This window comes from Netta rufina, assembly GCF_964035555.1.
Source record: "Netta rufina genome assembly, chromosome: 9".
Lineage (NCBI taxonomy): Eukaryota > Metazoa > Chordata > Aves > Anseriformes > Anatidae > Netta > Netta rufina.
Genome location: NC_140132.1, coordinates 17,007,841 through 17,035,067, shown reverse-complemented (window position 1 = coordinate 17,035,067; position 27,227 = coordinate 17,007,841). Strand labels below are relative to the sequence as shown.

The 27,227-nt window shown below is 63.6% G+C and overlaps 1 protein-coding gene across 1 annotated transcript; it reads left to right on the top strand.

Annotated features, from left to right (window-relative positions):
* Positions 1-24,581: 24,581 nt before the first annotated feature.
* NMUR1 (neuromedin U receptor 1) lies at positions 24,582-26,889 on the top strand (the record flags this gene model as incomplete). Its single annotated transcript, XM_084292233.1, has 2 exons — positions 24,582-25,476; positions 26,486-26,889. The coding sequence occupies 2 exons, from the start codon at positions 24,582-24,584 to the stop codon at positions 26,887-26,889; spliced, it is 1,299 nt and encodes a 432-aa protein (XP_084148359.1).
* Between the last annotated feature and the right edge of the window lie 338 nt (positions 26,890-27,227).

Here is a 27,227-nt window from a genome sequence, read left to right as displayed (position 1 = left end):
CTTGCTGGAAAAAGCAGCGAGATCTTGGGTGAGGTCTTCCTGGCTCGGCGTAGCCCTCCTGCAGCCAGCCCGGCCCCACCAGGCTGCTCCCACGGGCTGTGAGACTCTCCAAGACCCCGCTTAATGGGGAGGGGGCTTCGCACGAAGGCTGGAACAAACCCTAGTGGGAGCGTTCGCTTTGCCAGGATGCTGCAGCCAGCTCCGGCCAAACTTTCGCTGCTCAGTATTTGTGTTTGTTTTCTCCCTGTTGCCTGGGCTATTGCGGGAGATTTATCTTCTGGAGGGGAAAGGCATCTGGTTTTGGTGGCACTCCTCTCCTTCAGGCTTCGGCCCATTTTGGGCCATGCACAGATGAGGATGAACTTGCTGTGCGTGGCCAGCGACTCCCAGCAGCCTGCGAAGGTCTGAGCGGCGAGGTGAGCCCCGGGGATGGACGGAGCATCCCAAAATGATGGCTCTGGTACAGTGGGGCCATGCCAGCCGCTCTCCCCTGGCCTCCAGGGACAGCTCACATCCACCTGCAGCACTGTGGGCACCGAGGGCAGTCCGGGGTGCCCACAGCTCCCCATCTCTCCTCCAGCAGCCACCCAAGGGGACAAACTTCTGGATAAAAGTGACGAGAAGCTCCCAGCTTGAGCTGCTTTGAACCAGGCGAGGTGAAACATGTGCAGGGTGTGCTTTTCAATCGTTTCTCCCCAGTGGAGGAGTGTTGGTGCTTTCCAAAAGCCACCGTTCCCTTTCTGTGCCCACCGGAGCCCAGGTACAGGTACTTTAACGAGTCCGGAGGATGATGCCGTGGCATCATGAGCACTGTTGGTCCGGGAGCCCTGAGCACTGAGAGCCCAGCCAGTTCAGCCCCGGGGTTAATTCTCGTCCTGAGAAGCCAGCCTGATCAAAATCCCCATGCAGGTTTACCCATCTGCAAAATGGGGGCAGAAACACAGAGCCGGGTCACGTTCCCTATAAGAAAAAGAAATCAAAGGGTCTCCCCCTCCTTTGGCAGCCACACCGCACTCCCCGTCACCCAGCACCTGCTCACAAAGCATGGGAACGACCCCTCTTTTGGGGACCCGTGCTGGTGCCCACCTTCTGTGCCTCAGTTTCCCCCCTGGAGGATAAAGGCAAGTCTGACAGAAGATGCACAGACACCTGATGACCCCGCTGGCTGGTGGCTCCCCATCCCCGCGTGGCCAAGAGTGGAGCCCGGTGGCTGGACGAAGGGGGATGCTCCACACGTGCACCCCAAATACTACGAAAAAATCGGTCACGAGTGCTTCACGCTCGAGCTTGGGATGCTTTTATAAAGCACCCGTGCTGGAGCTCCGAGGGGCAGGAAACTTTCCAAAAGGTTTTCAGCACGGACCAGAAAAACGCATTTGTTTTTCCAGCCCCGCTCATCCTCTCTGCAGCGCAGGGGATGGGAGGGATGGAAACTGCCCTGCCCCTGCTGCTGGGACGAGCACCCCAAAACTCTTTGGTGCATCCCCAGAGAGACAAAACTGTCCCAGGATGGGGATGGGGATGGCAGCGGGGTGCTGGCTCTGCCCTGGGCTCTCTGCCCGACATTTCCCCGTGGTTCAATTTCTCTCGCTGTAGCCGGCTCCAAGGCATGCCCAGCGCCCACGAAGCCCAAATATCCGAGCAGGGGGGTTTCCAAAAAGGATCAGCTCCCGGTGGGACGGGGCTGGGGGCCGGCAGCCTGGCCGAAAGGGCTGCCTTAGCCGGTACAAGCATACCCCCTGCCGACGAGCTGGGAAAGCACAGTTCCCCGGACACCGCCGGCACCCCAAACCCTACAAAAAAAATAAAAATAACATTAAAAATAAAAAAAAATAAGCCACCACCTAACCACAGCTGGGGGCCAGCCCGGAGGCTGGGGAGGGGTCGGCTACAGGGGGCTGGATTTTTTCGGCTTTTCGTTTTTTTTTTTTTTTTTTTTTTTTTTTTTTTCGGTGTTTGGGACCGGTTTGCACTTTCTCCTCATTTTTTATTTTTATTTTTTATTTTTTTTTACCATTTTCTCCCCCCTCCTCGCCATCGGGGGGGGGGTGGGGGGGTGCCCAGCCTGCGGCGCTGCCCCGGCCCAACCAATCAGGGCCGGGTGGGGTTGGGGGAAATATATAAATATATAGGACCGGGGGCTGGGGAAGTGGAGCCCTTTGTGCACTGCAGCCCTGCGAGTGGGGTGGCTGCGAGGGAGCGCGGCGGGCTGCCGGCAGGTATTTCCACCCCTCCTGCACCCCAATAAACGCAGGGTGGCTCGGCTCACCCTGCCTGCAGTTGTGCTGGGTCTGGGTTTGTTGGTTTTTGGCTTTTTTTTTTTTTTTTTTCTTTTTTTCTAACTGGCTGGTTTCCTTCCTCCTTTGCACATGGGGGTTTGTTATGGTAGGGTCCGCCGGGTGGGGTGCTGCGGGGTGTGCTGGGGTGCTGCTAGGGGTGATATAGGGTGTGTTGGGGTGCTGCATGCTGCTGGAGGTCTTTGGGCTCTGTGGGGACAGCGTGGTGACCCCGCTGCCTGTGGGGATGGGGAGGAGGCGCTCCTGTTATTGTAGGGTCGCTGGGAACTGGGGGGCTTGGGGCTGGTGCTGTTTGTGCACCCCTGGGTTCTGCTCCCTGTGGCTGGGCTTGGGGGGCACTGGGGGGTGCGTGCTGGTGTGAGATGGGAGCTGGGGGGCTGAAGGGGGTGTGTGGCCAGCCCCTGCCTCAGTTTCCCTACCTGGAGCCAGGCAGCTCTGTGCTGCTGACACCCCTTCTGCCCTCGGGACCAGTTTTGGGGGTGGCTTGAAGCTGACCCAGGGTGTCCCTGCAGCTTCTCCTGCCTTGGCACCGCCACGAGTGGTGGCTCTGGGCGGTGCTCACAGCCTCGTGCTGTCCCCTCCAGCCCCCAGCTCAGCCTCAGCCCTGCCTTCTGGCCAAAGCGAGCTGTGCTGCGCCCTTGAAAACCAAAAACCTCGACGCTGGAGCCAGCTGACAGCACCACGGGCACCACATCCAGCCCGGGTTACTTTCTGCAGCGTCCCCAGCCCCGGCAGGGGGAGGCCAGTTTGTTCCCAAACCGTGCTGTTGGAGCTGGGGAGGGACGCGCTGGTGGCACTGGTTGGAGCTGGGTCAGGTACGTGGCGTTTGGCCCTCCCTCCTGGCTGGGCTCGCTGTTTGCTCCCTAAGGCATGCCAGTGACAGAGGGGGTGACACAGCCCACGGCCATACAGCCCTCCCCGGGGCTGGCAGGGTCCTGGGGGTGTGGGGGAAGGAGGAGAGACCTCAACCTTTGCTCTGTGGGAAGCCACCCACGGCGACCTTGGATGCCCCGGAGGCGTTTCTGTGTCAAAACCACCAGCCCCACGTGGGCAGGGGACAGAGGGGACATCGGTCACAGCCACCACCTCTCCCTGCCCCAATAAACCACCACTGTGCTTACGGAGAGATGCACCCCACACCGGGCACCCAGAGAGCTCGATGCGCCCGGTGGGGCTCACGGTGTCCCCTGGGGCTGGGGACAAGGCTCTGGCGAGCCCCCACGTGCAGCCAGCTGTTGTTGTGGCCGTTTGCATGAGCAAGAGCGAGAGCTGGGGCTGACCGCAGGATCCTGCCCCGGCTGTGGGGCTCCCGATGCCTGCGGGGGGGCCCCAGGAGGCAGCCGGGCTGTTACACCGAACCGAAAGGAGCCAGGAAACTGGTCAGAGGGCTGCGGAGGGCGGGAGTGAGTCTGAATTTCCTTTCTCGCCTCTGAGTCACTGTGGCCGGCTGTCCTGGCCCTGAGACACCGCTCTGGTGCCCACCAAGAGCCTTGGCCGGGCTCCTGCCAGGGCGGCACCATAATTCCCCCGGCCACGGGCTGGGCACGGGGCCCCTGCTGCTCTCAGGCTTGGTCCCTGCGTATGGCACAGCCCCGCTGTCCCTACATCGCCCCCGTGGCTGCTGCCACCACAGCCAGGTCCTGCAGCTATTTGGGGACAATTTGGGGTGGTGACCCACTGTGGGGGGCAAGGGTTGCAATTCCAAGGGTTTGGCACCAGTGTGGTCTCCTGAAAGCTGCGCTTCCCTGGCCACATTTAGGGTCAGCGGTGGGTTTGGGGAGGCTGCAGTGCCCCAGCAGGGCTGCTCTGTCCCAAGACAAACCCGTCCCGGCGTGGGAGGGTGCAGCCCGTGGTGGCTGTCCCCAGGGGAGCAGGTTATAAGGACCTGTGACTCCACGTGCTGCTGGCTGGGAGGCAGCGGCGTCGCTCCGTCTGCCCCAGAGGAGGAAACGTGTGTGCCCCACAGCACCCAGGCTCTGTCCCCTCCTCACCCTACAGGAGGGACACGGTGGCTCCTTTTGCCCCCTGGGGCATTGCCTCCCTTGCAAATCCCTGTTTTTTTTTTCCTGCCGTTCGCCCTCGTGTCCTCCTTTCCCGGCGGCTGTCCCCTGCTGGAGGCAGAGCGCAGCTGGGAGCACAAACACCCAGTCCCCTTCCTGCCTCTTCGCTTCCTCCCCTCGTGGCCTCGCTTTCCAGAGCGGCCTCCGAAGAAAACAAAGGTCGCGCCGTCACGCTTTGCCTACACACACACACACACACACACACGTGGCCGTGTGGCTGGTGCCCTCCTAATAAACTTTGACCAAATTTCCAGCCCGCTGGACGGGAGGGCAGGGAGCTGTAAACACCCTCGGGTCAGCAGGGCTGCCCCAAGTGCGCAACTGGGGGTGGGAGGGGAGGGGGAGAAGTTTTTTCCTTTCCTTTAGCCCAGAGCTCTGCAGCTCAACCCCATACAAGACAGTGGAGAAGCCACACCACGAGGAGAAGCCCTGCATGCAGGACAGGCTGTGATCCCCTTGGTGCTGCTGTGGTGTTCCCGTGCCACCTCGCAGCAGGGACGGTGGCTTCAGCTCGTGCCTGGGACAGCGAGCGGGCACCCTGAGATGCAGCAGCGCTTGCTTTATGCTGTTTTATCTAAAAAAATGTTTATTTTTTTAATAAACAATCATCAGGAAAGAGCTTTAGGTTGAAATGATGAGGATAAAACCTTTCCAGGCTCTGTGGAAATAAACTGGGGGGATCTAAGCCCTGCTGTCCCTCCCCTGCCTGGGGACAAGGGTCCCTTTCGGTGTGCGACGCCCGGAGCAGTGCCAGGCCAGGGGGAGGCCCCTCGTTGGGGCTCCACGGGGGATTTTGGCACATCCCTTTTGGCGAGGGTGGCTGGGACGTGCCCGTGGCAGGATGGGCAGGTCGCCTCCACCAGGAGGCCGGGGATGAGGCCGAGGCTGGGCGGGTTGGAGGGAGGGAGGGAGGCTGCAGCCCCGCTGCCTGCCCCGTTTGGCCGCTGCCCATTGCTTTGCTTTCGACGCTCGGCACCACCAGGATGTGGTTTATTCCCAGGAAGGAAGCCGGCTGAAAGAAGGCTTTTAAAACGCTCCGGCAGCCTTTGCAGAGGGACGCTGAGCAGCCATATGAAGCCGGGATAGCGGGGCACGGGGAAAAGGGGGCCCCCGAGCTGGGCTTGTGCCCGCTGCGTGCCCCCCCACTCCATGGGTGCCCCCATTATCTCCCTCCTGGCTCGCCCCAGGAGGGGATCAGCCCCAGGCAGTGCAATGGGGCTGAGCATTATGGGGTTGTATCGGTGCGTGGGGCTAGAGTTATCTCCTCTGACGGGGGCTGAGCGCTGCTCTGGCACCGAGCCCAGCTGCAATTACTCCGGCGGCACCGATGATGCCACGCCGCAGGAATGGCGCGATGGCGCGCCCCTGCTCCGGGCTGGCACGGGGCTGCTCCAGCCATACCCCAGCACCCTCCTGGGGGTCCCCAATGCCCCTTCCTGCTGGCGTCGTGGCTGTGACCCCCCCAGCATTGGGTATTTCCCATCCCAGCCTGCAAACAGGGCACTTCTGCCTTGTGGAAAAAGCTGTGGACACGCAGGGTGCATCCTGCGCGATGTTCCCGTGACCCGGTGTTTTCCTGAGTGTCCTGGTTCCCCCACGTGCTGTGGGCCCGCAAGCAGGATCTGGGCTCCCACGGTTCCTGGTCTTTGCGGTCACAGAGGGAAGCCTGAAAACAGACCTGAAGGCAAAAGGAAAAGGAGAGCCCCTCGGGCTAGGATTTTGCCCAGGATTTTTGAAGACAGCCGTGGTGGCTTGACACTTTCTGGGCCCTCCTGAACCAGAAGAACTCGCTTCTCTTTCCCCAGCTAGAACGTTTATTTCTGACTCAAAACAAAACAAAAACAAAAAGAAAACAAAGAAAAAAAACAAGCACCCCTGCCACTGCTGTCACCTCCTGGCCCCGCCGTAACCCGGCTGCAGGCGCTGTGCAGGATGCGGTCCCTGCCTCGCTGCGGCAGCCACCTCTTCCCGCTGCCATCCATCTGTCCCCGCTGTCACGGGATCCCGGGGGAACAGGGACACCTCCTGGCCGGATCCAAGCCCGGGGTGAGACGTGGAGAGGGCTGAACCCCGTGTTGCAGCAGGTTAATACAGAGGAGAGCAGGGGGGAAGGTGGCATGAGGCCGCGGGGATGGGCACCAGCAGCCCCCGTGGCCACCTCTGGGGACTTCTGCGGGAGGCTGGCTCGGAGCAGCCTCCTCCCAGACAAATCCCTCCGGTGCAGGGCACGGGGTTCATTGCCATGCTGAACTCCTTCGCAGGGAGGGGAAGGAGAAGGGAACTGAATATTTAATGCCTGCAAAGTGCCTTGATGTCGGTGGCTGGAAGGCGCCGGGGAGGGGAAGGGAGCGGGAGCGGAGCAGCGCTCAGCACGCAGCAGCCACCAGGGGCAGGGGGGCACCGACACAACCCCCGTGTCCTCTGCCCCATCTTTTTGGCCCCTCTGCTGGGTCAGAGCTCCAGCGAGGGACCTGCTGCGTGTCCCCATGGCGGGACAGGTCCAGGGGGACAGGGCTGTCCCCACACACACCCTCCTTTTCCCCTCCGGAGCACGCCTGCCCCGCAGCCTCACACTGAGCACTTGCTCGCACACCAGGGAGGAAACGGGGGGACCCAGCCCGCACGGGTGCCACCCGGGTGTGCCCAACGTGTGGAGTCACACCACGCACACCCCAAACCACACACGCTTGCACACTCACACGCATGTCCTCGCTGTCACGCACACGCAGCCTGCCATGTGTGTGCACAGCCCCGGGAGCACACGGTGTTACACACGAACGTGCAGAGTGCCACGCGTCAGCGGTGTCACACGCGTGGTACAAAACGTGTCACATGTGCTGGCCGCCATCTGTGCATACGTGTGCGTGATCACGCGTGTGCACACCCCCATCTCACACGTGTGTGCACACAAACTGCCCCACGAGTGCCCGCAGCGCCACACACGCGTGCGCACACACCATTTCTCCCCATGCACGTGCTGGGACCCTCAGGGACCCCACAGGACCCCGCAGCGGGGCAGGACGAGCCCCGAGGGCTGGGGGGGGACAGGAGGGAGCGCAGCAGCTTGGCCACGAGGCTGAGGCCCAAGCAAACTCCTCACACGTGGGCACGGCAGGAGGGGACGTGGGGACGCCAAGGCCGGGGGCACCGGCGCAGGCCGGGGCTCTTTGTTCCCCCCCACGCCGGTCCTCCATGATGTGGAGAGCGAGTGCGGCCGGCGCTGCGAAATGGCGGCCGGGGAGGCGGGGATCGGGGGGGAGGAGGAGGAGGAGGACGGAGGTGGGGAAGGCCGGGCGCCATGCGGCCTCCCCGTGCGCCGCCACGCCGCCACGCACACAAAAGGCTGCAGGGAAAACACGGAGGCCAGCGGGACGCCCGTGCGGAGCGGCCTCCCCGGCACGGGGACGAGAACGGGGACGGAGATGGCCACCTCGGGGTGCTTCGGGGTAGCCGGGATGGGCACAAGAGGGGTCACCCCACAGCCAGGGGCTCGTCCCAGGCCGGCCGTGGCTGCTGGGGACGGGGACGTTCCCTCGCCGCTCACACGTCTCCGTGGTGGCACGCACGCCGCGGTGGGATGAACCCCCCCGGAGAGCCCCCACGTGAGGAGTAGGGTGGCAAATTTGGGGGAGGGAGGGTGGATTGGGGTTGTGGCATGCTGGTTTGGTGGGGCAGCAAGGCAGGGACGGATGGTCGGACAGACAGACGGACGGATGGGTGGGTAGGGGGCTTGCTCCCTTGCCCCAAACGGCACGGGGAAAGTGCCCCCACAGCCCCACCTCTGGGCACATCCCAAGGGCAGGAGGGGGATGCCCTGGCCGGTTCCCATCCCATACCCAGGAGCAGGGTCTGGCTGCCTCTTCTGCTTCTGCTCCCTGGCCCATTTTAGGTCCCCGTTTTAGGTCCATCCACTTTTATGGGATGTGGGCTCGGGGCTCATCGCGGCAGCGCAGCCGTGGAGCAGGCGCCGCCGTGACGTGGAGCCGTGCTCGTGCCCCTACATGTCCCGGGACAAAGCCGTGCTGCAGCAGGCAGGAAAAACTCGCAAGTCGGGACACAAAGCTGCTTTGTGCCCCGCTCTTTGTCTTAAAAACACGATGACTCTTCCCAGGGTGGCCAAAAAACGCCGGGCTGCAGGTCCCGTGCCACTGGGGACGGGTGAGCCCCACGGGTACCCCAGGAGCATCACCCGCTCCAGAGTGGGGAGAGAAGGGGCACGTGGGATGCTAAGGATATCCCTTAGGTTTTTGGGATGGGGCCCATCCTCGGGGAGAGGTTTGAGGAGGGGAGGGAGAGACGTGCTGAGCCCCAGCCGTGGGAATCCCAGTCCCTGAGCAGGTCCAGCCTCCCCGGCAGGTCGGGCTGGTTCGGAGGCGCTGCGGGGCTGGGGTGGCTCCCGGGCGGCCCCAATCCTCCTGCCTAGCCCCATTGCAGCTCGCCGGGAGCAGCCAGAGTCCCGGTGAGGAGGGACGTGGGGACAAGGTCACTGGGCTGGGGCAGAAATACCCCCGTGGGGTATCAGAGCCAGCAGCACGGGGATGAAGAGCGGAGGGCAGCTGTGCTCCAGCTGTGGTGGGGGGCTGAGCTGGTCCCGGGAGGGGCTGGGACCGTCGTGTGGCACCCACTCTGCTGTCCCCTTGTGTTGGGGACCATGGGGACGTGGGAAGGGAGTCGGTGGGGTCATTGGGGCTGAAATCCCCAGAAATCCCCACTCCCCCCCTTAGCTCTTAGCCACCTCCCTCATCTCTGCGTCCCCATGTGATGAGTTTGCTCAGGTCTCAGCCTGGTGGCAACGAACCGGGGGGGGGGCCAGCCTGAAGCCCTGAGCCCCCAGCCCACGTTGCGGACACCCCCGTGTCCCCCAACTCTTGTCCCCCCCCATGTGGGCACAGGATCGGGTCCCCACAGGGTGACATAGAGGCAGGGCACCCTCTGCTGGAGCCTGCCCCCAGCACACCCCAAACCCCACGGGGGGGGCTCCCCACACGCGTGCACCTCTGCCCACAATCCTGGGTGCGCGTGCACGCACCGAGCACGAGCACGCACACACACAGCCCCCCCCCCGAAAAATAAATAAATAACTAAATTGGGCTTGCCCACGCGTTGCACACCCGTGGCACCCACCCGCTCACCCACGCGGCGCGGGGCTGGCGTCCTGCGCAGGGCGGCCAGGGCTTTGGCCGCCGGCCCGGCTTCGTACAACCGGAGATGGAAAAAAGCTAAATTTAAAGGCAGCCGGGCCTGGGAGGGGGAAAGGAGGGGGCTGTGGAGCCGCTCCCTGGTCTCCAACACGGGTGGTGTGGGGGAATCGGGCATGGCGTGGCCGGGAAGGCGCCGCTTTTGGCAACGGGGAGCAGCGCCGGAGCTGTGCGCGCACCCCACCGGGGACGTCCCAACGCCGTGGGCTAACCCCGGACCCAGCGGACACCGGAGGGCTCGGTTGGAGCTGGCAGAAATGAAAACAGCAAAAAGAGCCTGGGCCGCTGTCCAAAAGTGCTTAGCGTTAATTAATTCTTGCCCGCGACGCAAGCTGCCCTCGGCACCAGAACATCCTAACATAGGCACGGCCGCGGCCGCCCGCCCCCGGCGTGGCTGCAGCCCTTTGCAGGATTTTTGGGAGGAGGCGGCGCGGCCGCTGCCCCGTCCCTTGAGCACAAACTGCTCTTTCCCACCCGGAAGGTTTCTGGTGGGTGCTGGCTGCTTGGGGATGGGGTTGGGAGAAGGAGTGCCCCCAAATTATCCCCAAAACCCCATGGGGGCCAGCGAAACCCTTTTACCCCATAAAGTGGGCCAGGTCCCCTCTCATCCCATGTCAAGGACAAGGACCCCAGCACCGTGCTGTGCACCCTGTCCCACTTCGGTGGGGGCAGAGCCCCCCAGCCTGGCCGTCCGCACGCAGAGGGGACCCGGTAGCAGGGCGCACTGCGGCTCCCGCTGCCTCTCCCTTCTCCTGCCCGGTTATTTTTATCCCTGGCAGCGGGCTGGGGACGGGAGGCTGTGCTGGAGCCGCAGCCACCGGAGGGTTTGGGGCGAGGGCTTTGGGCTGTGCTGGGAGCCGGGCACCGCTCGGGGTTTGGTGCCCTGCAGTGGGGCAGCGAGGGGCGTCCCCATGCCATGGGGTTGGGGACATCGATGCCACCCAGCAGGGTTTGCCCCATAAATCCCCAAACGAAGTCCTGGAACGGAGGGAAGCGAAGCCAACATCCCGCATGGGGGGGCAATCCCCCAAAAGCAGGAGCGGGGCTGGGCCTCGGGGTGCCAGCCACGGGTTTTTTGGGGCGGTGGGGCAGGAGGAGAGAGGGGGAGCGGGGCGGCGGGGGGCGGCAGGGGCGAGGGGAGCAGGCAGCGCCGTGACTCAGCCGGGGGTGGCAGCGGGCGAGGTGTTTGTGTTTTAGTTTCTAACGTTACCGTTTCCACAGCACCGGGGAAGCAGCCCCGAGCCCCAGGGGGGCCGCGGGGGGCCCCCCGACAGCACCGAGGGCGGGTTGGGACAGCGGGGCCGGGAGAAGCGTCCCCGTCCCCGCCGCTAACGCCACGCCGGCTAAAAATACCGCGGGCTATTGTCGCCAGCAACAAAGCGCCCGGCGTATTTTTAGCCTTATCTCCACCGCCATCGGCTCTGGGGAAGCGCCGTGCCCGCTCCACCCGGGCGCTGCCCCCCGTGCCTCAGTTTCCCCATCCCGCTGCCGCCACCCCACGCGTGTCACCTACGGGGCCGTGGCACCCGGGGACGTGTGGTCCCGGTGTCACAGCTCCAGTCCAGCTCCGGGAGCTGGGAAGCAGGGGGCAAAGACCGGGTGTGATGAGCTGGCCCCGTGGCACCGAGCGACAGCCTGGGGGTGCTGGGGGTGGCGGGGGGGACCCGTGTGCCGTGCGGTCCCTTTTCGTAGCCGATGAGCCAGCACCCACGCTTCCCCTGCAGGATTTAAGGGGGCAGCCTGGCCCTCGACCCCCCAACCCCCCAGCCCTCCTCCTCCTCTTCCTCCTGCAGACGAAGGCTCTCCATGCTGCGGCATCGCTCGCCGGGGGTGAAACGAGCTGGCGCGGCCTCAGCGCAGCAGCCGGGTGGCCAGGGAGGGCTGTGCCAGCCTGCACGGGCTGTGCCAGGGGCCGGGGCTGTCCGGACGCCAGGATAACGCTGGATTTGTGCAGATTTCCCTGGCGGAGCTCGAGGCAGGGAGGTTTAACTCACCTTTTCCCTGCCAGAGCAGCTCGGCGTGCCGTGCGGCAGCGCGGCGATCCGCTCCCCGCCGCGGAGAGGGCTGAAAGGAGCGGGGGGTCCGCGGCACCTCGGGGGCAAGGACGGGGCTGTGACTTTTTGCCAGGCGGGGGGCACAGCCAAGGCAACGAGGCGGGCTGGTCGGGCTTGGATTTCTCAGTAAAACCCAAAAAAGGGGCTTCAAACTCTCTGTAATCCCTCCCCAAAAAGCTGCCTGCACCCCATGGCTCGTGCAGGAAGCTCGGTGCCGGGGTACCTGCTGCTCACCCCATCCTCGGGGCGGTCCCAGCGTGTCCCTTACCTTGCTCTCGTGGTTTTGGGGGCTCTGCTCCCCTCTCCCCTGCCCCATACTCCCTGGTCATTTAACCCTGCTCTTAGCTTGGGGTCCTGCTTGGGGTCCCACTGGACCCAGGGCAGAGCAACCTCTCCCCCCTGCACAGATTGGGGTGGCGGGGTTGTTCCAAGGGGTCCCCTTTTTTTGCAGGGACCCCCCCATTCCCCAGGGTGGCACCGATGGGGCTTGGGGCCGTGTCTGATGAGGACCAAAGGGGAATCCGTGCCGGGGAGGGGGGAACCTACAGGGGAGAGCTGGGGCCACCCAGCCAGCAGCACCTCTGGGTGCGGGGCTTTCAGGGCAGGAAGGGATGCGATAAACCCAAGTGCGTGCACCCATGGGAGAAAAGATTGGGGGGGGCAGCAAACCTCACAGACCGAAGATTTGGGGTTGGGAGGGGGGAGAATTATAGGGGAGAGGGTGAGACCACAACATCCCGGCTCGCAGCAGGGTTTTTTTGGGGGGGGAGGTGAAGGGGTCAGCATCCTTCTCTCCATCCCCCGTCCCCCCCCCACGGGGCAACGGGGGCGGGGAGCACGGAGCCCCCCCCGGCAGGGCCCGGCGGTGGCTGCCCGGGGGAGCGGGAGGGGAGGAGCGGAGAGCGGCGGCCCCGGCCCCGGCACCGGCACCGGCACCGGGAGGCTCCGGAGCGGCGGCGGCGGCGGCTCCGGGACCCCGGTGGCTCCGGGACCCCGGTGGCTCCGGGATCCGGTGGCTCCGGAGGCAGCAGGCAAGTGGGTTTAGGGATTTGCCGGGCATGGGGAGGGGGATCATTTTTTTCCCCCTTCTCCCCCGGTTCCCCCCAGCCCACGCCGCCGCCGGAGGGATTTGCCGGGCTGGGGGTGAATTTCCAAAAGGGATTTTTTTTGTATTTTTATTTTTATTTTTTGGGGGGGAAGGGGTGTGTGAAATCTTCTAGTGGGGAAGGGGCCGGGATTTGCACAGAACAAAGGGTTTGGTGTTGGGGGGGGAATGGAAAAATACTGGAGGCTGACAAATGGGGGTGTCGGAGGGTTGGGGGTGTCGGGGCGCCGTGCCCGGAGCATCCCAGTGGGGTGGGGGATCTGTAGGGCACAGGGGGGCACCCACCCCCGTGGATGAGGGTGAGGGGGTTTTGCCCCCCCCATAGGCTTGGGGGATGTAGGATTTGGGGTGCAGAGCGCCCGGAGTGTGTGCATGGGGGTGCTGCACAGGGGCTCTGCATGGGGTGGTTTTAGGGGTGCTCGTAAAGGAAAACAGGAGGGGGGGCAGCGAGTGGCCAAGGGGGGGCAGATGGGCGACTCCTGGGGCTGGCGTCGCTTGGTGCCGGTGGCAGAAATGTGGGGTTTTGCTGGTAATTTCTGCACCCCAATGCCCTGGCTGTGAACCAGGAACGGGGGCACCGTGGGGGGAGCGGGCTGCGCTGCGCAGGCACCGAGGGACTCGTGGGGGGGGGGGAACGTTCCCGGGATCTTGAATCGAGCCTGGCAAGAGGAGATATCGACCACGCTGCTGAACCAGCTGAGGTTTGTGGGGTCGCAGCCCCCTCCCCGGCCCCCCCGGCAGCCTTTCCTGCCGAAACGGGGTGGGTGGGAGCCCGCGGGGCTAACGGGGCCGGCCACCAGACTACGGGTCCCGGCGTGCTCCGCGGTGCCTCGTCCGGGCTCCATCCTCGTCCTGATCCCAGCAGCTGGCGGGCGGCGTGGTGTGGGGTTGGGGACGCAGCGGAGAGGCCGCGTTTTGGCCGTGCCGTGAGGAGCAGCTCGGTGCAGGCGGCTGCGGGAGGAGGTGGGAATGCAGGCTGGGAGCGCGTGCCGCGCGCTTTGCCCCTCTGGCTCCCAGCGCCACGTGGCCCCGGCCCCCAGCAAAGGGATCGGGAACCCTGGGCACTGCCCGGTCGATCCTGTGCCTGCAGCAGCCGTCCTTTGGGTCCACCGTAGGGCTGGGCAGCGCTGCATGCTCCTACAGACATCCTCTCCTCCCCAAGCATCTGCTCCGCTGCCGTCCCCGAGGCTCTTCTCTCCCCTGGCACACTGCCCTGGGACGTGGGGACACCAGCTCCTCTCCCACCCCCTGCTCTGCACGGCTCGCACGTGCCACCCAGACGCTGCTCCTGCGCTTGCCACCACCCCCCCTGAGCCCCTCGAGCTCTTTTTTTCCCCCCTTTTGCCCTAAAACTGCTGGCAACACCACCGGTGGGTGGCACCCGCCGGGTGGGTGGCATCAGCTCGCCCTTGGGTGGGGGGAGCGGCGGGGCAGGGCGGGAGATCAGGGCGCCGGATAAAGCCGGGCCTATTTTTGTACTGCAAAGTAATTACCGGAGCCTTCCAATCCTTAATCTGCCGAGAGCACCCCGGCGCGATTGGATCCCTCCCCGAGCCTGGCGACAATTCTCCTGTCACACGTCTCCTGCGTCACCGCCCCGCCAACGCCCGCTGCTGGGCTCACACCGGGATCCATGTGCCGCCGAGCTGCCGGCCCATCTGCCCTGCTGGCACCCCCGGGAACGGGGACGGGGACCCCATTCGGGGCCCTGGTTTGGGGTTGGGAGCGGGGTTTTGCCTCGGGCATCCCTGTCCCCGCAGCAGGATTTGGGCTCCAGCCCCGTGAAACCACATCCATATGGCGCGTTCTCCCTCGGGCTGCCCCAGGGGGGTCCTGGCCAAGTTGCCACCCGCGTGGTCCCCTCGCCATCCCCGGCCACCTCAGCTTCCCCTGGGCACATTTGGGGTCCCCGGGGCCCCTCTCCAGCCATACAAGTGGCGGTGCTGGCTGGCTGGGCTGGCACCATTCCCGGCCTCTCCCCGTGCTGTCACCGTGCCACGGGCTCGCCGAAGAACCTGTTCCATTGCTCACACCACGGAGGAGGAAATTACGGGTGGTGTTTGCGGCAGCACCTTTCATCCCGCGGCTGCGGGACTGCTTTTCCCTCTGCCTTCACTCAGCCAGCTCCGGGGTGAGCTTTGGGGGGCATTCGGGACCCCGTGGAGCTCGCAAAACCCTTGCTGAATATTTGGGATCAGCCTTCTCTCTGCCCAGCCCCGCGCACGGCAGCGAACCCGTCGGCGTGCCACGAGCAGCCCCCAAAAGGGAGCCGAGAAAGGACTTGGGGGTGTCCCCAGGTGCCCCCGTCTGCGTCCCTGCCCCTGTTTGGCAGGGATTGTTTGGGTCGGGAAGCATCTGCCGGCGCCGGAGCCGATGGCCATAAAAGGCCCTAAAACGGAGGGGCTGGGAGGGATCATCGGGGACGTGGGAATGAGGGGCTGGAGAGCAGCCCTGCAGTGCCGAGCGGGTCGGGGCGCCGGCACACGGTGTCCCCGTGCCTTCCCCCGCTGCTTAAGGGGCACGTTTTGGGATCAGCATCGCCTCCCACACAGGGCTAGGGGGGATAAAGCTGCCCCTTCATTCGGGCACCTGGGCGGCGGGGGTGAGGGGCGAGCAGCGGGTTCCCCCCCCCCAGCCCCAGACAATGGCCACCCTTTATTGGGATTTTCCGCTCCCGGCCCCGGCCCCACCACCCAGCTGGTGACATTTTACCACCTCCACATCCACGTGGGGACTCAAAGGGCACAGACGCACTGGGAACCCACACAGAGCGGCCGTCCTCCCCTCCTGACCCCCCCACGGAGATGGGACCGGGATGCCCGCACCGGGAACCTCCCTCTGGGGATATTTCGACCCTTTTTGGGTTGTTATCCTCCTCCTTTTCCCTGCCTTCAGCCCCTTGGGGACCCTCTTGGGTCTGTCCCCTGGCTCAGTGGGGCTCGGACACCCTCTGGGTGACGGGAGGCAGCGTGGGGACATTTTCCAGGCTGGGGACACTTGGCCTTTTGGGGACGGACACCCCGACCCCATAGGCACCCGGCTGTCGGAGCAGTGCCACCCCCAGCTCCTTGGGGACACGGGGCGGCCTCCATCCCTCTGTAAAGTCCCCGGGGTCCATCTCTTGTCCCCCTCCTGCCACCTCCCTGACCTCCGAGGGGTTTCCCTCAGCAGCCCAAACGTTCCCCCCGTTGCCTCCACGGGGATTTTGGGAACGCGTCCCATAAACAGGCGGCCGGAGAGCGTGAGTCACAGCGGGCGGGAGGGACGTGGAGGCAGGCGGGGGGGCTGTGCCCTGCCCCTATTGCCGTGCGGGTCACCCCACGGGAATGGGGAGACACACGGGGGGCTGATTATGGGGTGCAGAGCCCCATGGGGTGTCTGTAGGGCAGGGGGTGCTCGTTTTGGGGTGTGCACCTCGAACACCATCACGGTGCCCCCCCAGTGGGTCCTGTCCCCAGGGGTCCGGGTGGGCCAGGCTGGGACCGCCGGGTGCTTGGGGGGGGTTAAATAGGGTGCAGAGCATCCCCCCCCCTCCCCAAAACCCACCCCATTTCCTCCCCCAGCCCCCCTGGGGTTGGCTGGCGCGGGGCTGACGTCACTAAAATATGCAGATTTATGCGCGTTAACCCTTTCCTTGCCAGAGAGGGGGGGGTTGGGGTCCCCCCTCAGAGGGGGGCGGTGGGGCTGGGGGTCACCCCGGGACCCCCTCCATGAGCTGCCCCCCCCCCCAAGCCCCGAGGGTTGCCATGGGAACCGGAGGGTTTCTGATGTCACCGGGAGGTTGCTACGAGACGGGCCCCGCGTGATGTCACTGTCACCATGGTGACAGCAAGGGGGGGATTTGGGGCCCCCCCTTGGGGATAGGGCCAGGGATGGAGGGGGGGGGCGGCCACTCGCGGTCCCTGGGGGACCGGGCACCCGTGGGACCTCTTCCGAGGGGACTGTGAATGCTTCTTATTAAAATAGTGGGAAAAAAATCCCAAAAAACAGCTTTTTTTCTTTTTTTTGGCACAGTCTGAGTTATTATTTTTAGAAGCGCCGACGGCCCAGCTGCCCGTTTGAGCAATTTCTGTGGGTCCTGGGGAAACGTGCGGCCCTATGATGGGGTGGGGGGAATTGGGGGCACTCCCCGATGTGGGGGTGGCTGGGGACAGAGGGGGACAAGGGACAAGCACTGGGGGGTCCGGGCAGGGGGATGGTGGCCCCTTTGTGCCATGTCCCTGTCCCCACTGGTGGCACGGGGACCATTTTGGGAATGTTGGACCCCCCAGACCGCTGTGGAGCCCAGTAAGAGGAGCCTTGAGGCCAAAGCAGTGACGATCCCACTCACCCAGGTGAGCACATTTGGGGTTTTACCCGCACAGCTGATAAAAGGGACACCTGGGAGCCTCCAGGGGATGGTGTCTTGGGGGTCCCAGGGTGTGTGGGGGCTGAGGAGGCTGCTGGTGTGGAGCATGAGGATTTGGACGGAGGAATCATCAGCCAAACTCACGGTTTGTGACCTTGTGGGGTGCCGGGGAAGCTGGGGGGTTTGGGGAGGGTGACGTGGAGAGCCCCGCCAGGAACAAGCGGTGGTGCACAGGGTGATGGGGTGAAGCACGAGGAGCAGCTTTGGGGCCCCTTTCTCCTTTCCCACACCTGCAACAAAAGCTGTGGGCTCCAGAGCGGCCCAGCCAGCACCCCAAATGCTCCCCGTGCCCTGGGGACACCGCTCTGGCTCCTGGTGCCACCGTGTGGACAGGCGACACGTCCCCAAAGCCGCTGTCCCCACAGCCTCCCTCGCGCAGCGCTGCTCCGCCGGCCCCTTGCTGCCCCCCGGGGGGGGGCATTTCTGTGTCCCCCCCGGTGTCCCCAAAACCCTGCTCGTCCCCTTCGGTCACCGCTGCTTCTCCTCGGGCGGGGGGGGGCCAGGCCGGAGCTCCCAGGCGTTTCCACCAGAGGGAGCCCAAATGTCACCAAATCCGCCCGGCGACGTGCGCCCATCATCGTGGCGTCGGGGCGCCGGGACGTGGGTGGCCCCACGGGGACTGTCACCCCTCTGTGGGGTTTTGCCACCAGAAAAAAAGCCCTGCCAGCTGCCCCAAACCCTGTCCAGCCCCATGGACAGGGAGAAAACCCACGTGCTTTCCCCAGTTTGTGCCTGGAGCATCCCCAAATTTCCTCGCTGGCTTTTGGGGTTCTCCCAACCCAAACCACCGGTGAGGAAGGAGCAGCTCCCCTCTAAACACCGGGTAAAGGGTGTCATCGGTCTAAATTAACACAGACGCAAAGCAGCAGGAAGGGAAGGTTGGGAATGATGCTCCTGGTGCTCCCCTGGCAGGGTGGAAACAACCCGCCAGATGGGAGCCGGGGGGAAAGACGGAGAAAAAAACCTCGCCGGCGACGCTGCGTGGTGCCAGAGGAAAACCTCTCGTGTTTGCTGAGAATTTGCTCGTTTATTTAAAGCCTGTCATTAGCCGCAGCCACATGGGGTGGGATTCACAGAAGTCCCAAGTGAATCGGGTGCCTTTTTTGGGAGATGTCTGAGCCACCGAGAACTGCTGTGGGCGCAAGAACCTGAGCGGATGGCGGGGTCCCAGCCCCTTGCCTGCACCCGGGAGATTTTTTGGCACGTCAGAGGCTCGGAGAGCCAGGGGTAGATGGGATTTGGGCTGAATTCGGGCAGGCGGCACCTGGCTCTGCTGCCAGAGCAGCCTGGCATGGCTGGGAGAGGAAATCCCAGCCCTGGTGTTTAATCCTGCCTGCTCGGGGGAGCCACAAGTGCCCCGTGCGGGGACTTTGGGGCACGGGCAGGCACTGGATGCCAGGATGCTCCTGGCAGGGCACTGAGCCAGGCTGGGCTCGCCTCCAGCCCCTTCCCACTGGTCTCAGCGGTGCTGGAAGCAGGGAGTAACGTGCCCAGCCATCGCCCTGCAGTCCATTTGGGGATCCCTTGGGACCGGTTGGATGCGATCCGCCCGTGACATGACGTGGGTTTGGGCTCATCCTCGGCGCTCGCAGGTGGGATGCTTCATTATTCATGCTGGGCTCTCTGAGTGTGGAAATCAGGCTGAGAGACTCTCATCTCTATCCACTTAGAGAGAATTACCGTCCCTAATCTTCTTCCGTCCCTCGGCTGTCCCCAGGGCTCAGCTAAGGACCCGGAGGCTGCCTGGTGTCTTGCTGTGGTGCCCCAGGGGTGGCTTTCATCCCAACCTGCCAACCTGAACGGCCCCACACAGCTCGTTAGTGCCCACGTTCCCCCTCTTTTCCCACTCCTGCCACAATTAAACTGCGGCTCAGCCCCACACCTCATTGCTCAGCCCCTCCTGTGCCACCCCGGGTATGATCCCTGAGTGTTTGGTGGTGAGACACGGGAGGTGCTGTTGACACCTTCTCCCTGTGCCGTGTCCCGTGTGACCATGGCCAAGGGGTGGGTGGGTTACATGGGGAGGAGGAGAAGAATTGAGGAGCTGGGGACCATTTTCATTCATTCTGAAGTTGCCTTATTGGCATCCCTGAGAGCTCATGGTGTGCCTTCCCTTTGGTCTCTCGAGGTGAAGCACAATTTTTTTTCTGGAAAAAATGAAAGTGTGTGTGTGTGTCCCACTTTTTTTCTTCATTTTATATTTTTTTTCCAGCTGAACTAACTTTTGGATGCAGAGCAAGCCTGGAAAAGCTCATCCCTGAGGTTTATCAGTGCCTGAGGAGCGCTGAGAAGGGAAAACCCATCCCGTGACCTGGAGCAGAGCATGGCACTTGCATGGAGAAGGTCCAAGGAGAGCATCCTGCCCTACGCCTGGCCATCAACCTCTGTGGCTGCTAGAGAAGGGCTTTGAAAGGGGCAGGCAGGCCATGGGGATGTGGCAGCACCACCACGGGCTGGGTGTGGATGTTTTGGGGTCTCATTGGGGCCCCAAACCTGGCTTTTCTGGGACATCCCCCCTTATCCCTAGCACCAGGGTCTGCATGTGATGGAAATGCTGGGATGTGTTGGGATGTGCCGGGACGTTTTGGGTGGTGGGGGGACCAACCGGCCAGTGGGACCCTCTCCGTGACCCACACGCCTCTCCCCACCTGCCCTCTTACCCCGTCCATCCTTCCCAAAATCCAGCAAAGCTGCCAGCCATCAAAAAACAAAGCAGCAGGCATGGAGCAAAACCACGGGGCCATTAACACAGCAATTAAATCCACCTCTGGAGGTGACACCGTGCACGTGTAGCAAACCCCATCCTTGTATCCCTGTGCCCCTGCCCCTCAGCCTGGCCACGTGCTGGAGCCTGAGCATCTCCTTGCTCATCTGCAAAGGGCATCAGGGCACGCGTGGCCCCGCTGTGGGCTGCTCTCCCTCCAGCCTCTGCCTCTGTTTGCCGGGTCTCGATGTCGCTGCTGTTGCGGGTGGTTCTTTATGGCTGGTGGGGCTGATCTCGACTTGGAGAGGGAGTCATTACGTGGCAAATGGGATCCAATCACGGAGACGTTATTTCCTTGCCCGGTGTTCTTTGCAAATGAGATTTTGCAGAACTTGAGTGTGTTGGTTTCTGTGTTTTCTTTTTTCTTTTTTTTCTTTTTTTCCCCTTCCAGCCAAAAGCCTCTTCCCCGGTCCCATTTAAACGGCTGCGAATTGGGTGATGCGCGGGGAGGGAATGAATATTTACCAGGGGCCTGGCTGGGTAGGAGAGCTAATAAATGTCCCGGCAATCAATCCGGCAGCCCCAGCCGGCACCTTAAATCAACTCGTGAATGCAAAGTGGCTCCGAAGCCAGGGCCGGGGAGGGAGGCCGTCCCCACGCTGTGCCATTTATTTATCTGCTTTTGATGACTCACAGATGAGGAGGTTTGAGGAGGAATAAATAGAGCCCATAAACTGTCTCCACGACGCTCGGGAAGGCGTCCTGGACCCGTGCTCCGTTTTGACGTGCCCCAGAGAAGGTCCTGCTGTAGCCGAGGTGCCCCCGAGCTCGTTATGGCTTTGGGCAGGGGATTTCCAGCTGCTGGGATGCTCCGGCTGCCCCCAGCCCTTCCCCTACCCATGGCCATGAGCATCCCCGGGCAGCTCGGCCTGATGGAGACCTGCGAGAGCCTGGCTCTCCTGCCAGGTGGAAAAGCACATCGTCTGTGCCGGCCCTGATTAGCAAAATTATGGTTGCCATGGAGCCCCAATTCCTGCTCCGAGGGCGCCCGCCTCCCCCGGCCCCCCAGCAGACCCGAGCGGAGGCCGGTTCCGCCGTCCCCCGGAAAGCTGGTTACTTTTATCCCCGGGAACATCCAAATGGCCCTTTTCTTTATTGCCCTTCTCCTTTTGGCCCAGTTTTAGAGGGAAAAAAAAGAAATGCCCCCTCCCTGTGGTTTCTCAGAGGTGCTGTAGGGAGGGACAGGGGGGTGGGAGGGGGCTGAGTGCTGACCCCACAGGGATGCGTTTGGGTGCCCCGGGGGGAACGAGGCACCTTTTCTACACCCCTCGGCACATATGGGGGCATCCATGCCCTGGAAAAGGTCCTGGCAAGGTACAATCAGCTCAGAAAAATGGGCACAGCCACTGCCCACCCCCTGCAGCAGTTGTAGGGGCACGGGTAAATGTGAACCCTGCAGCCAGGACCTTGCTCGGGGGCGATGCCCTGTGCACGGGCTGCCCATCCTCATCCTCCCACTGAGGTGAGGGCGCACAGCTGGGGCTGGCACCCGCTGCAGGGCACAGCAGAGGGCACGAGTGACTGCCCGTGCCTCAGTTTCCCCTCTCAGACACTGTCACCACCCCAGGGGCTTGCTGCTTTTCTCTGCTCGGGAGCAGAAGGCGTTAATTAAAAGCGCAAAGCCCTGTGCAGGCAGGGGGAAGAGACACGGGGAGCTAAAAGGCAGCGCTGATCTTCCCTGCAATTACCATGAGTGATGCACCCTTGAAAGGAGCCGAGAGTGGATGCAGGCGGTTATTAGGGCTGCAGCTCTCCAGCTTCAAAGGCACTGTTTGGCCTCTCCTTCGGCCTCTGAATTCCCCCGAGGATGCCGCGGGCAGTGTGAGCCTTGCTCAGCCTCTGGGCGCCAGCCTTTACCGGCACCTCGAGGACTCAGCGGTCACAGGGACAACCTCAGCTGCCCTTGGACAGCTCACGGAAAAGGCTGGGTGCACACCGGGGGGGAGACCGTGGGGAGGAAGATTTGGGGGGTGGGCGCACGCAGGGGGGTTCCCCTGAATTGCTGCTCGCTGCCCAAATCCCCAGTGCAGCAGTGCTCAGGCTGCAGCGAGGAGTGGGCTTAGGTGCCAAGGAAAACCAGGCAGGGTTTTAATAAAGTGCCTGAGAAGGGGAAGAGGCTGGCAGGTCGTGGCAAGGAGCAGAAAGAAGTGGGGAGTGATGTGCAGCCGCTGGGAGTCACGAACCCTTCCCAAAAATGAGGTTTCCAGGAATGCCTCCTCCCCGGTGCGCCCTCGCTGCGGCACAATCTGCTCCTGCACCGGCACGGATCCATCCCTGCCTCGGGCATCCCCAGGGGAAAAAAAAAAAAACAAGCAGCCTTGTGGCAGCAGCCGGGAACAGGGACAGAAACCTGTGCCCATCAGCTGCTGCTTCTGGCAGCTCCCTGGCTCTGCCACCCACCCCGGCGTCTGCTGAGCCTCTGCCAGCAGCGCCCGGCTGCTGTCACCAGCACCGTGCCGTGGCACAGCCTGTCCCCGGCCCCACCGAGGACATTTCTCTGCCCTCCCCACTCCCCTGGCTGCGGGCAGAGCCTCCTCTCTCCCTCTGCAGCCAGGATTTCCAGCCGGGTGGATTTTTCCCCCTGCGTAACGCCTTGTTCGTGCCCGTTCGCCCTCCAGCCCTTTGGCTCCTGCGGCTCTGCCGAGGGAGACGGCTTGCCAGGGAATGTCACTTCTCAGCGCTGGCCCCGTCCTGCCCTCTGCGTGTTTGCTCTGCCAGTTCCCCTCCGTTCGCAGCCTGTTTGCTGCCGGGAGCAGCACAGGGCCAGCGCAGGGCCACCGAGCCATCGTCCCCTGCTGCCTTTGCCCTCCCAGCCCTCTCCTGCTCCGAAATTTCTCCGAGCAGAAGCGTCGTGCCCAGCCGCAGACCCGCACCAGCGAGCAGTGCCACGGCAATGGTGTCATCGGTGTCCCAGCAGCCTTCCTCCCCTCCTTGTCATCGTCACCCGGTGGGGACAGAGCTGGGCACGGCGCCACGGCACCCTCAAGGATCTTTGTGTCCCAAAACTGGGGAGGAAAAATATCCGGCTTCATGGGGAGCTGTGGAGCCCCCCCATCACCAGACCCCCTCCCCATGTCCTCATGAGGTCCTAAGGGGTGGACAAGGGGACAGGGGAGGCTCCAAATTCTGCAGTAAGGAGATGGAGGTGGGTGGGACGGAGTGGGGGCATGGGGGGCACCGGGGAGATGGGAACTGGGTGTCCCAAAAGAGCCACTGGGCAGGATCTGGGAGGTGAGAGCGGGTGCCCAGCTGCTCCTTGGGCTGGAAGTTGGGCTGAAACTGGGCTAAAAAAAATAAAAATTTAAATTTAAAATTAAAAAAATAATAAAAATATTAAAAAAAAAGATGTGTTCCAGGAAAGAGAGGGGTTCTGCGGGGTGGGGGCAGAGAGGGGACAGGCAGCCTGGATGGTGTGCGGGGACACGGGAAGGTGTGGGGTGTCTGCGTGTCTGTGTGTCTGCCTGCAGAGCAGGGCTGCTTCCTTGCAACGCAGGAGGGTGGGCAAGGGGGGAGTGATCAGAACAAGCAGCACAGACAGCCAGACAGACAGACAGACAGCAGGAGGGAACAGCTCCCTCGAAAACAGGTGGGAAAGGAGCCTCCTGCCCCGCAGCAGCTGCCGGGGCTGAGCCGGAGGGCTCACCTCGGATGGAAAGGAGCCCCCCGAGCTCCGGCAGCCCCATCCCCAACCAAACCCGTCCAACTCGGTGCTGCCGTGGCCCCCGCACTGCCGGGAGAGCAGCGGGGCCGATCGATGCCTCGCTCACCACGGAGGCCACGTAAATGGCACATCACCGCCTTGCGAAGGCTGCCGGTGGGGATGGAGACGGCCGCGCTGCCCTCCCCCGGGACTCTCTCGAGTCAATGGAGTTTATTACTTTAACGTATTTCCTCTCTCCTCCTGAAGAGCATCTCCTCCGCCGTGCCGCTCCGCCGCTGAGGATCCAAGGATCCAGCCCCCGGCGGAGGCAGGGGCTCGGCACCGAGCTTGGCTCGCGCGGCGCTGGGGGAGGAAGCCCCCAAAAGCTCCCCCGGGAGCCTCTCCGCTGACGGAGGAGGGAGGCAGCCGTGGGTAAGGGCAGCCGCTTGCTCCGAGGGGAGAGCAGAGGCAGGATTTCTCCAGCCTGCCTCTTAAGGCAGCGACGTCTCCATCCCCTCCCTCGCTCCCTTCCCCGCCCGACCGTCCGGCGTTAGGGGTGCCGGGACCTCGTCCTTCGGCTGGAGCTTCCCAGCGAGACGTAAGTCCTTCGTGGGGTGGAAGAGGGATTTTCCCCTCGGCTCTTTTACCCTTGCCCCTCCGCACAGCCAGGGGAGTTGGAGCCGGGATCGATGCGTGGCGTGGCTCAGGGATGGGTTTGGGGCCAGCTTTGGGGTCGTATCCTGCTCTGCTGAAGGGCAAGGAGAGGGGGTGCCCCCTACCCGAGGTGTCCCCACAGGTGGGGTGAAGGGGCTGCGGGGGGTCGGGGAGCTGCCAGCGGTGTCTGCGGGTGGGAAACGGGGCAAGGGGAGGGTGAGAACCCTAAAGGGAGGTTCTGGGGAGATTTGGGGTGGTTTCCTAGGGGAAGGACTTTGCCTGGGGCAGGCTGGGGGTGCTGAGCAGCAGTCTTGGCATGATGAGGGGAGAAGGGCAGAGGGCTTGGGAGCGACAAAGGACTTGGGAAACCATCCTGCGAGCCACCCTGTCTCTCCGCAGCCATGAATCCCTACATCAACTGCTCCGGCCCCGAGCTCCCCCTGCCCCAGCGCGACTTCCCCGCCGAGCCCCTCAGCCCAGCTCTCTGCAACAGGACCCACCCGGACGCCTTGTTCGACCCCAAGGACGCCAACCTGACGGAGGAGCAGCTGCGGGATAAGTACCTGGGGCCCCGGCGGTCCAGCTTCTTCGTCCCTGTCTGCGTCGTCTACCTGCTGATCTTCGCCGTGGGGGCGGTGGGCAACACCCTGACCTGCATCGTCATCCTCCGGCACCGCTTCATGAGGACGCCCACCAACTATTACCTCTTCAGCCTGGCCGTCTCCGACCTGCTGGTGCTGCTGCTGGGGATGCCACTGGAGCTGTACGACATGTGGAGCAACTACCCCTTCCTGCTGGGCGCCGGCGGCTGCTACTTCAAGACGCTGCTCTTTGAGGCCGTCTGCTTCGCCTCCATCCTCAACGTCACCGCCCTGAGCGTCGAGCGCTACATCGCCGTGGTGCACCCGCTCAAGGCCAAGTACGTGGTGACCAGGAACCACGCCAAGAGGGTGATCGTCGCCATCTGGCTCGCGGCCGTCGTCTGCTCCATCCCCAACACCAGCCTCCACGGTTTGAGGCCTCTCTACGTGCCCGGCCGGGGCCGCGTGCCCGACTCGGAGATCTGCACCTTGGTGAAGCCGCGCTTGACCTACAACCTCATCATCCAGATCACCACCATCGTCTTCTTCTTCCTGCCCATGGGGACCATCAGCGTCCTCTACCTGCTCATTGGCCTGCAGCTCAAGAAGGAGAAGATGCTGGAGGCCCTGGGGGCCAAGTCCAGCGGCGACGGCGACTACCGCAGCGGCCGGGGGCAGAAGAAGGTGAAGAGGAGGCAGGTCACGAAGATGCTGTGTGAGTCCGAGCCTGGGGACGGGCAGAGCCAGCAGGGGTGTTAGGAGGGAGCTGGGGGGAAACTGAGGCACGGCCGGTGCGGAGGTGCTGAGGCTGGGTCATCCCAGAGGAGGGGGCTGGGAGTGGTGTGCAGGGGGTGTCAGGGCAAAGGCAGGGCTGGTGGATGGGGTCCTGCGGTGGGATTGCTCGTGCTGGCTCCCTCCTGGCTGTGAGACCCCCCCCTTTATCCAGGAGAGCACCGGGTGAGAAAAGGGAAGGAGCAGGGCTGGGGTGTGGGGACCTTCCCCTCTCTCCCCCCCAGCCCAGATTCCTGTGCCCCACAGCCTTGGGGTGCCGTGGTGGCCTCCTGCCCTGCCCCATCCCACGGTGATGAGGCTCTGACCCCAAGCTGGACCGCAGCATCCCCCTGTCCCATGGCTGCGTGCCCTTGTTCCTCCCCTGTCCCCGTCCCCCCCCGGCACGCTGACCTCCGTGTGCTCCCGGCCCCATGACGGCACGCCGTGGCGAGCTGCCCAGCCCAGTCCATCATCAGGGCCAGGGCTGCTTCTCTGCCACAGCCCCGACAAGATGAAAACAATCCCTGCCTTCCCCCGGCATGGGACACGGAGGGGACAAAAGGGGGACCTGTCCCCACGTGGCACATAGAAGCAGCGTGGCACGGGTTTGGCAGGGCTGAGGGCAGCAGATCCATGCAGTGGTCACCCCCTTTTCCTCCTCACCAGCGGGGCTGGGGTGTAAAAGAAGCAGAGAGGACAAGGAGAGGGGCACACACCTCTTGATCCTTGGACTCGGCCAGTAGGAGGGTGACATTTGCTGAAGTTGAGGCCAAAATGGGGCAGGACCCCACGGGACGTGGCCAGAACCGGTGGTTTGAGGCTTTATTTCTCACACCCACATCCCCTCGTCCATCCAAACCTTCTCCTCAGCTCCCTTAGGAAGAAAAGGGGTGGTGGTGGTGGTGCTGGTGAGCCTCGTCCCCCCCCTAACACCACCCCCCTGCTCCCCGCAGTCGTGCTGGTGGTGGTGTTCGGGATCTGCTGGGCCCCCTTCCACACCGACCGCCTGGTCTGGAGCTTCGTCTCCACCTGGACCAGCCGCATGCTCCACATGTTCCAGTACGTCCACATCATTTCGGGCGTCTTCTTCTACCTGAGCTCGGCCGCCAACCCCATCCTCTACAACCTGATGTCCACCCGCTTCCGCGAGATGTTCAAGGAGGTGATGTGCCACCCGGGACACCGCCCGCCGGGCTCGCGCAAATACTCGCCCAGCGTCACCCACGGCACCACCCGCAGCACCGAGTGCGAGCCCGTGCCCGGCGCCAACGGGCTGCCCCTGTCCGACGGCGAGGAGTACGAGATGGAGGAGATGGAAGGGGGGCAGGCGGCCACGCACGCGACGTCCCTCTGCTGAGGAGCTGGGGGAGGTGGGGGGGACGGGGACAGCTCCTCCGGCATCCCCCCCTGCACCCTGGCAGCCACCTGGGTGATGGAAAGGGGAGCCCACCTTTTGGTTTTGTTCCGCTGGGATGCTCAATGCTCTCCTCAGGATGGTTTTCTTGGCAGCTCCGGGGTGGTGGTGGCTGTCCCTCGCCGTGCCGTGCACCCTCTCCATAGCCAAGGTCAGGGCACCCCCAGGGCCACGCCAGCGATCCCCCCAAAATTTCCCATCCCTCCACGGCTCAAGCATGAGCCCATGGGTGCCCGTGGGCTGGGGACCCCCCTGGATGCTCGCTGGGTCAGGAGAGGTCT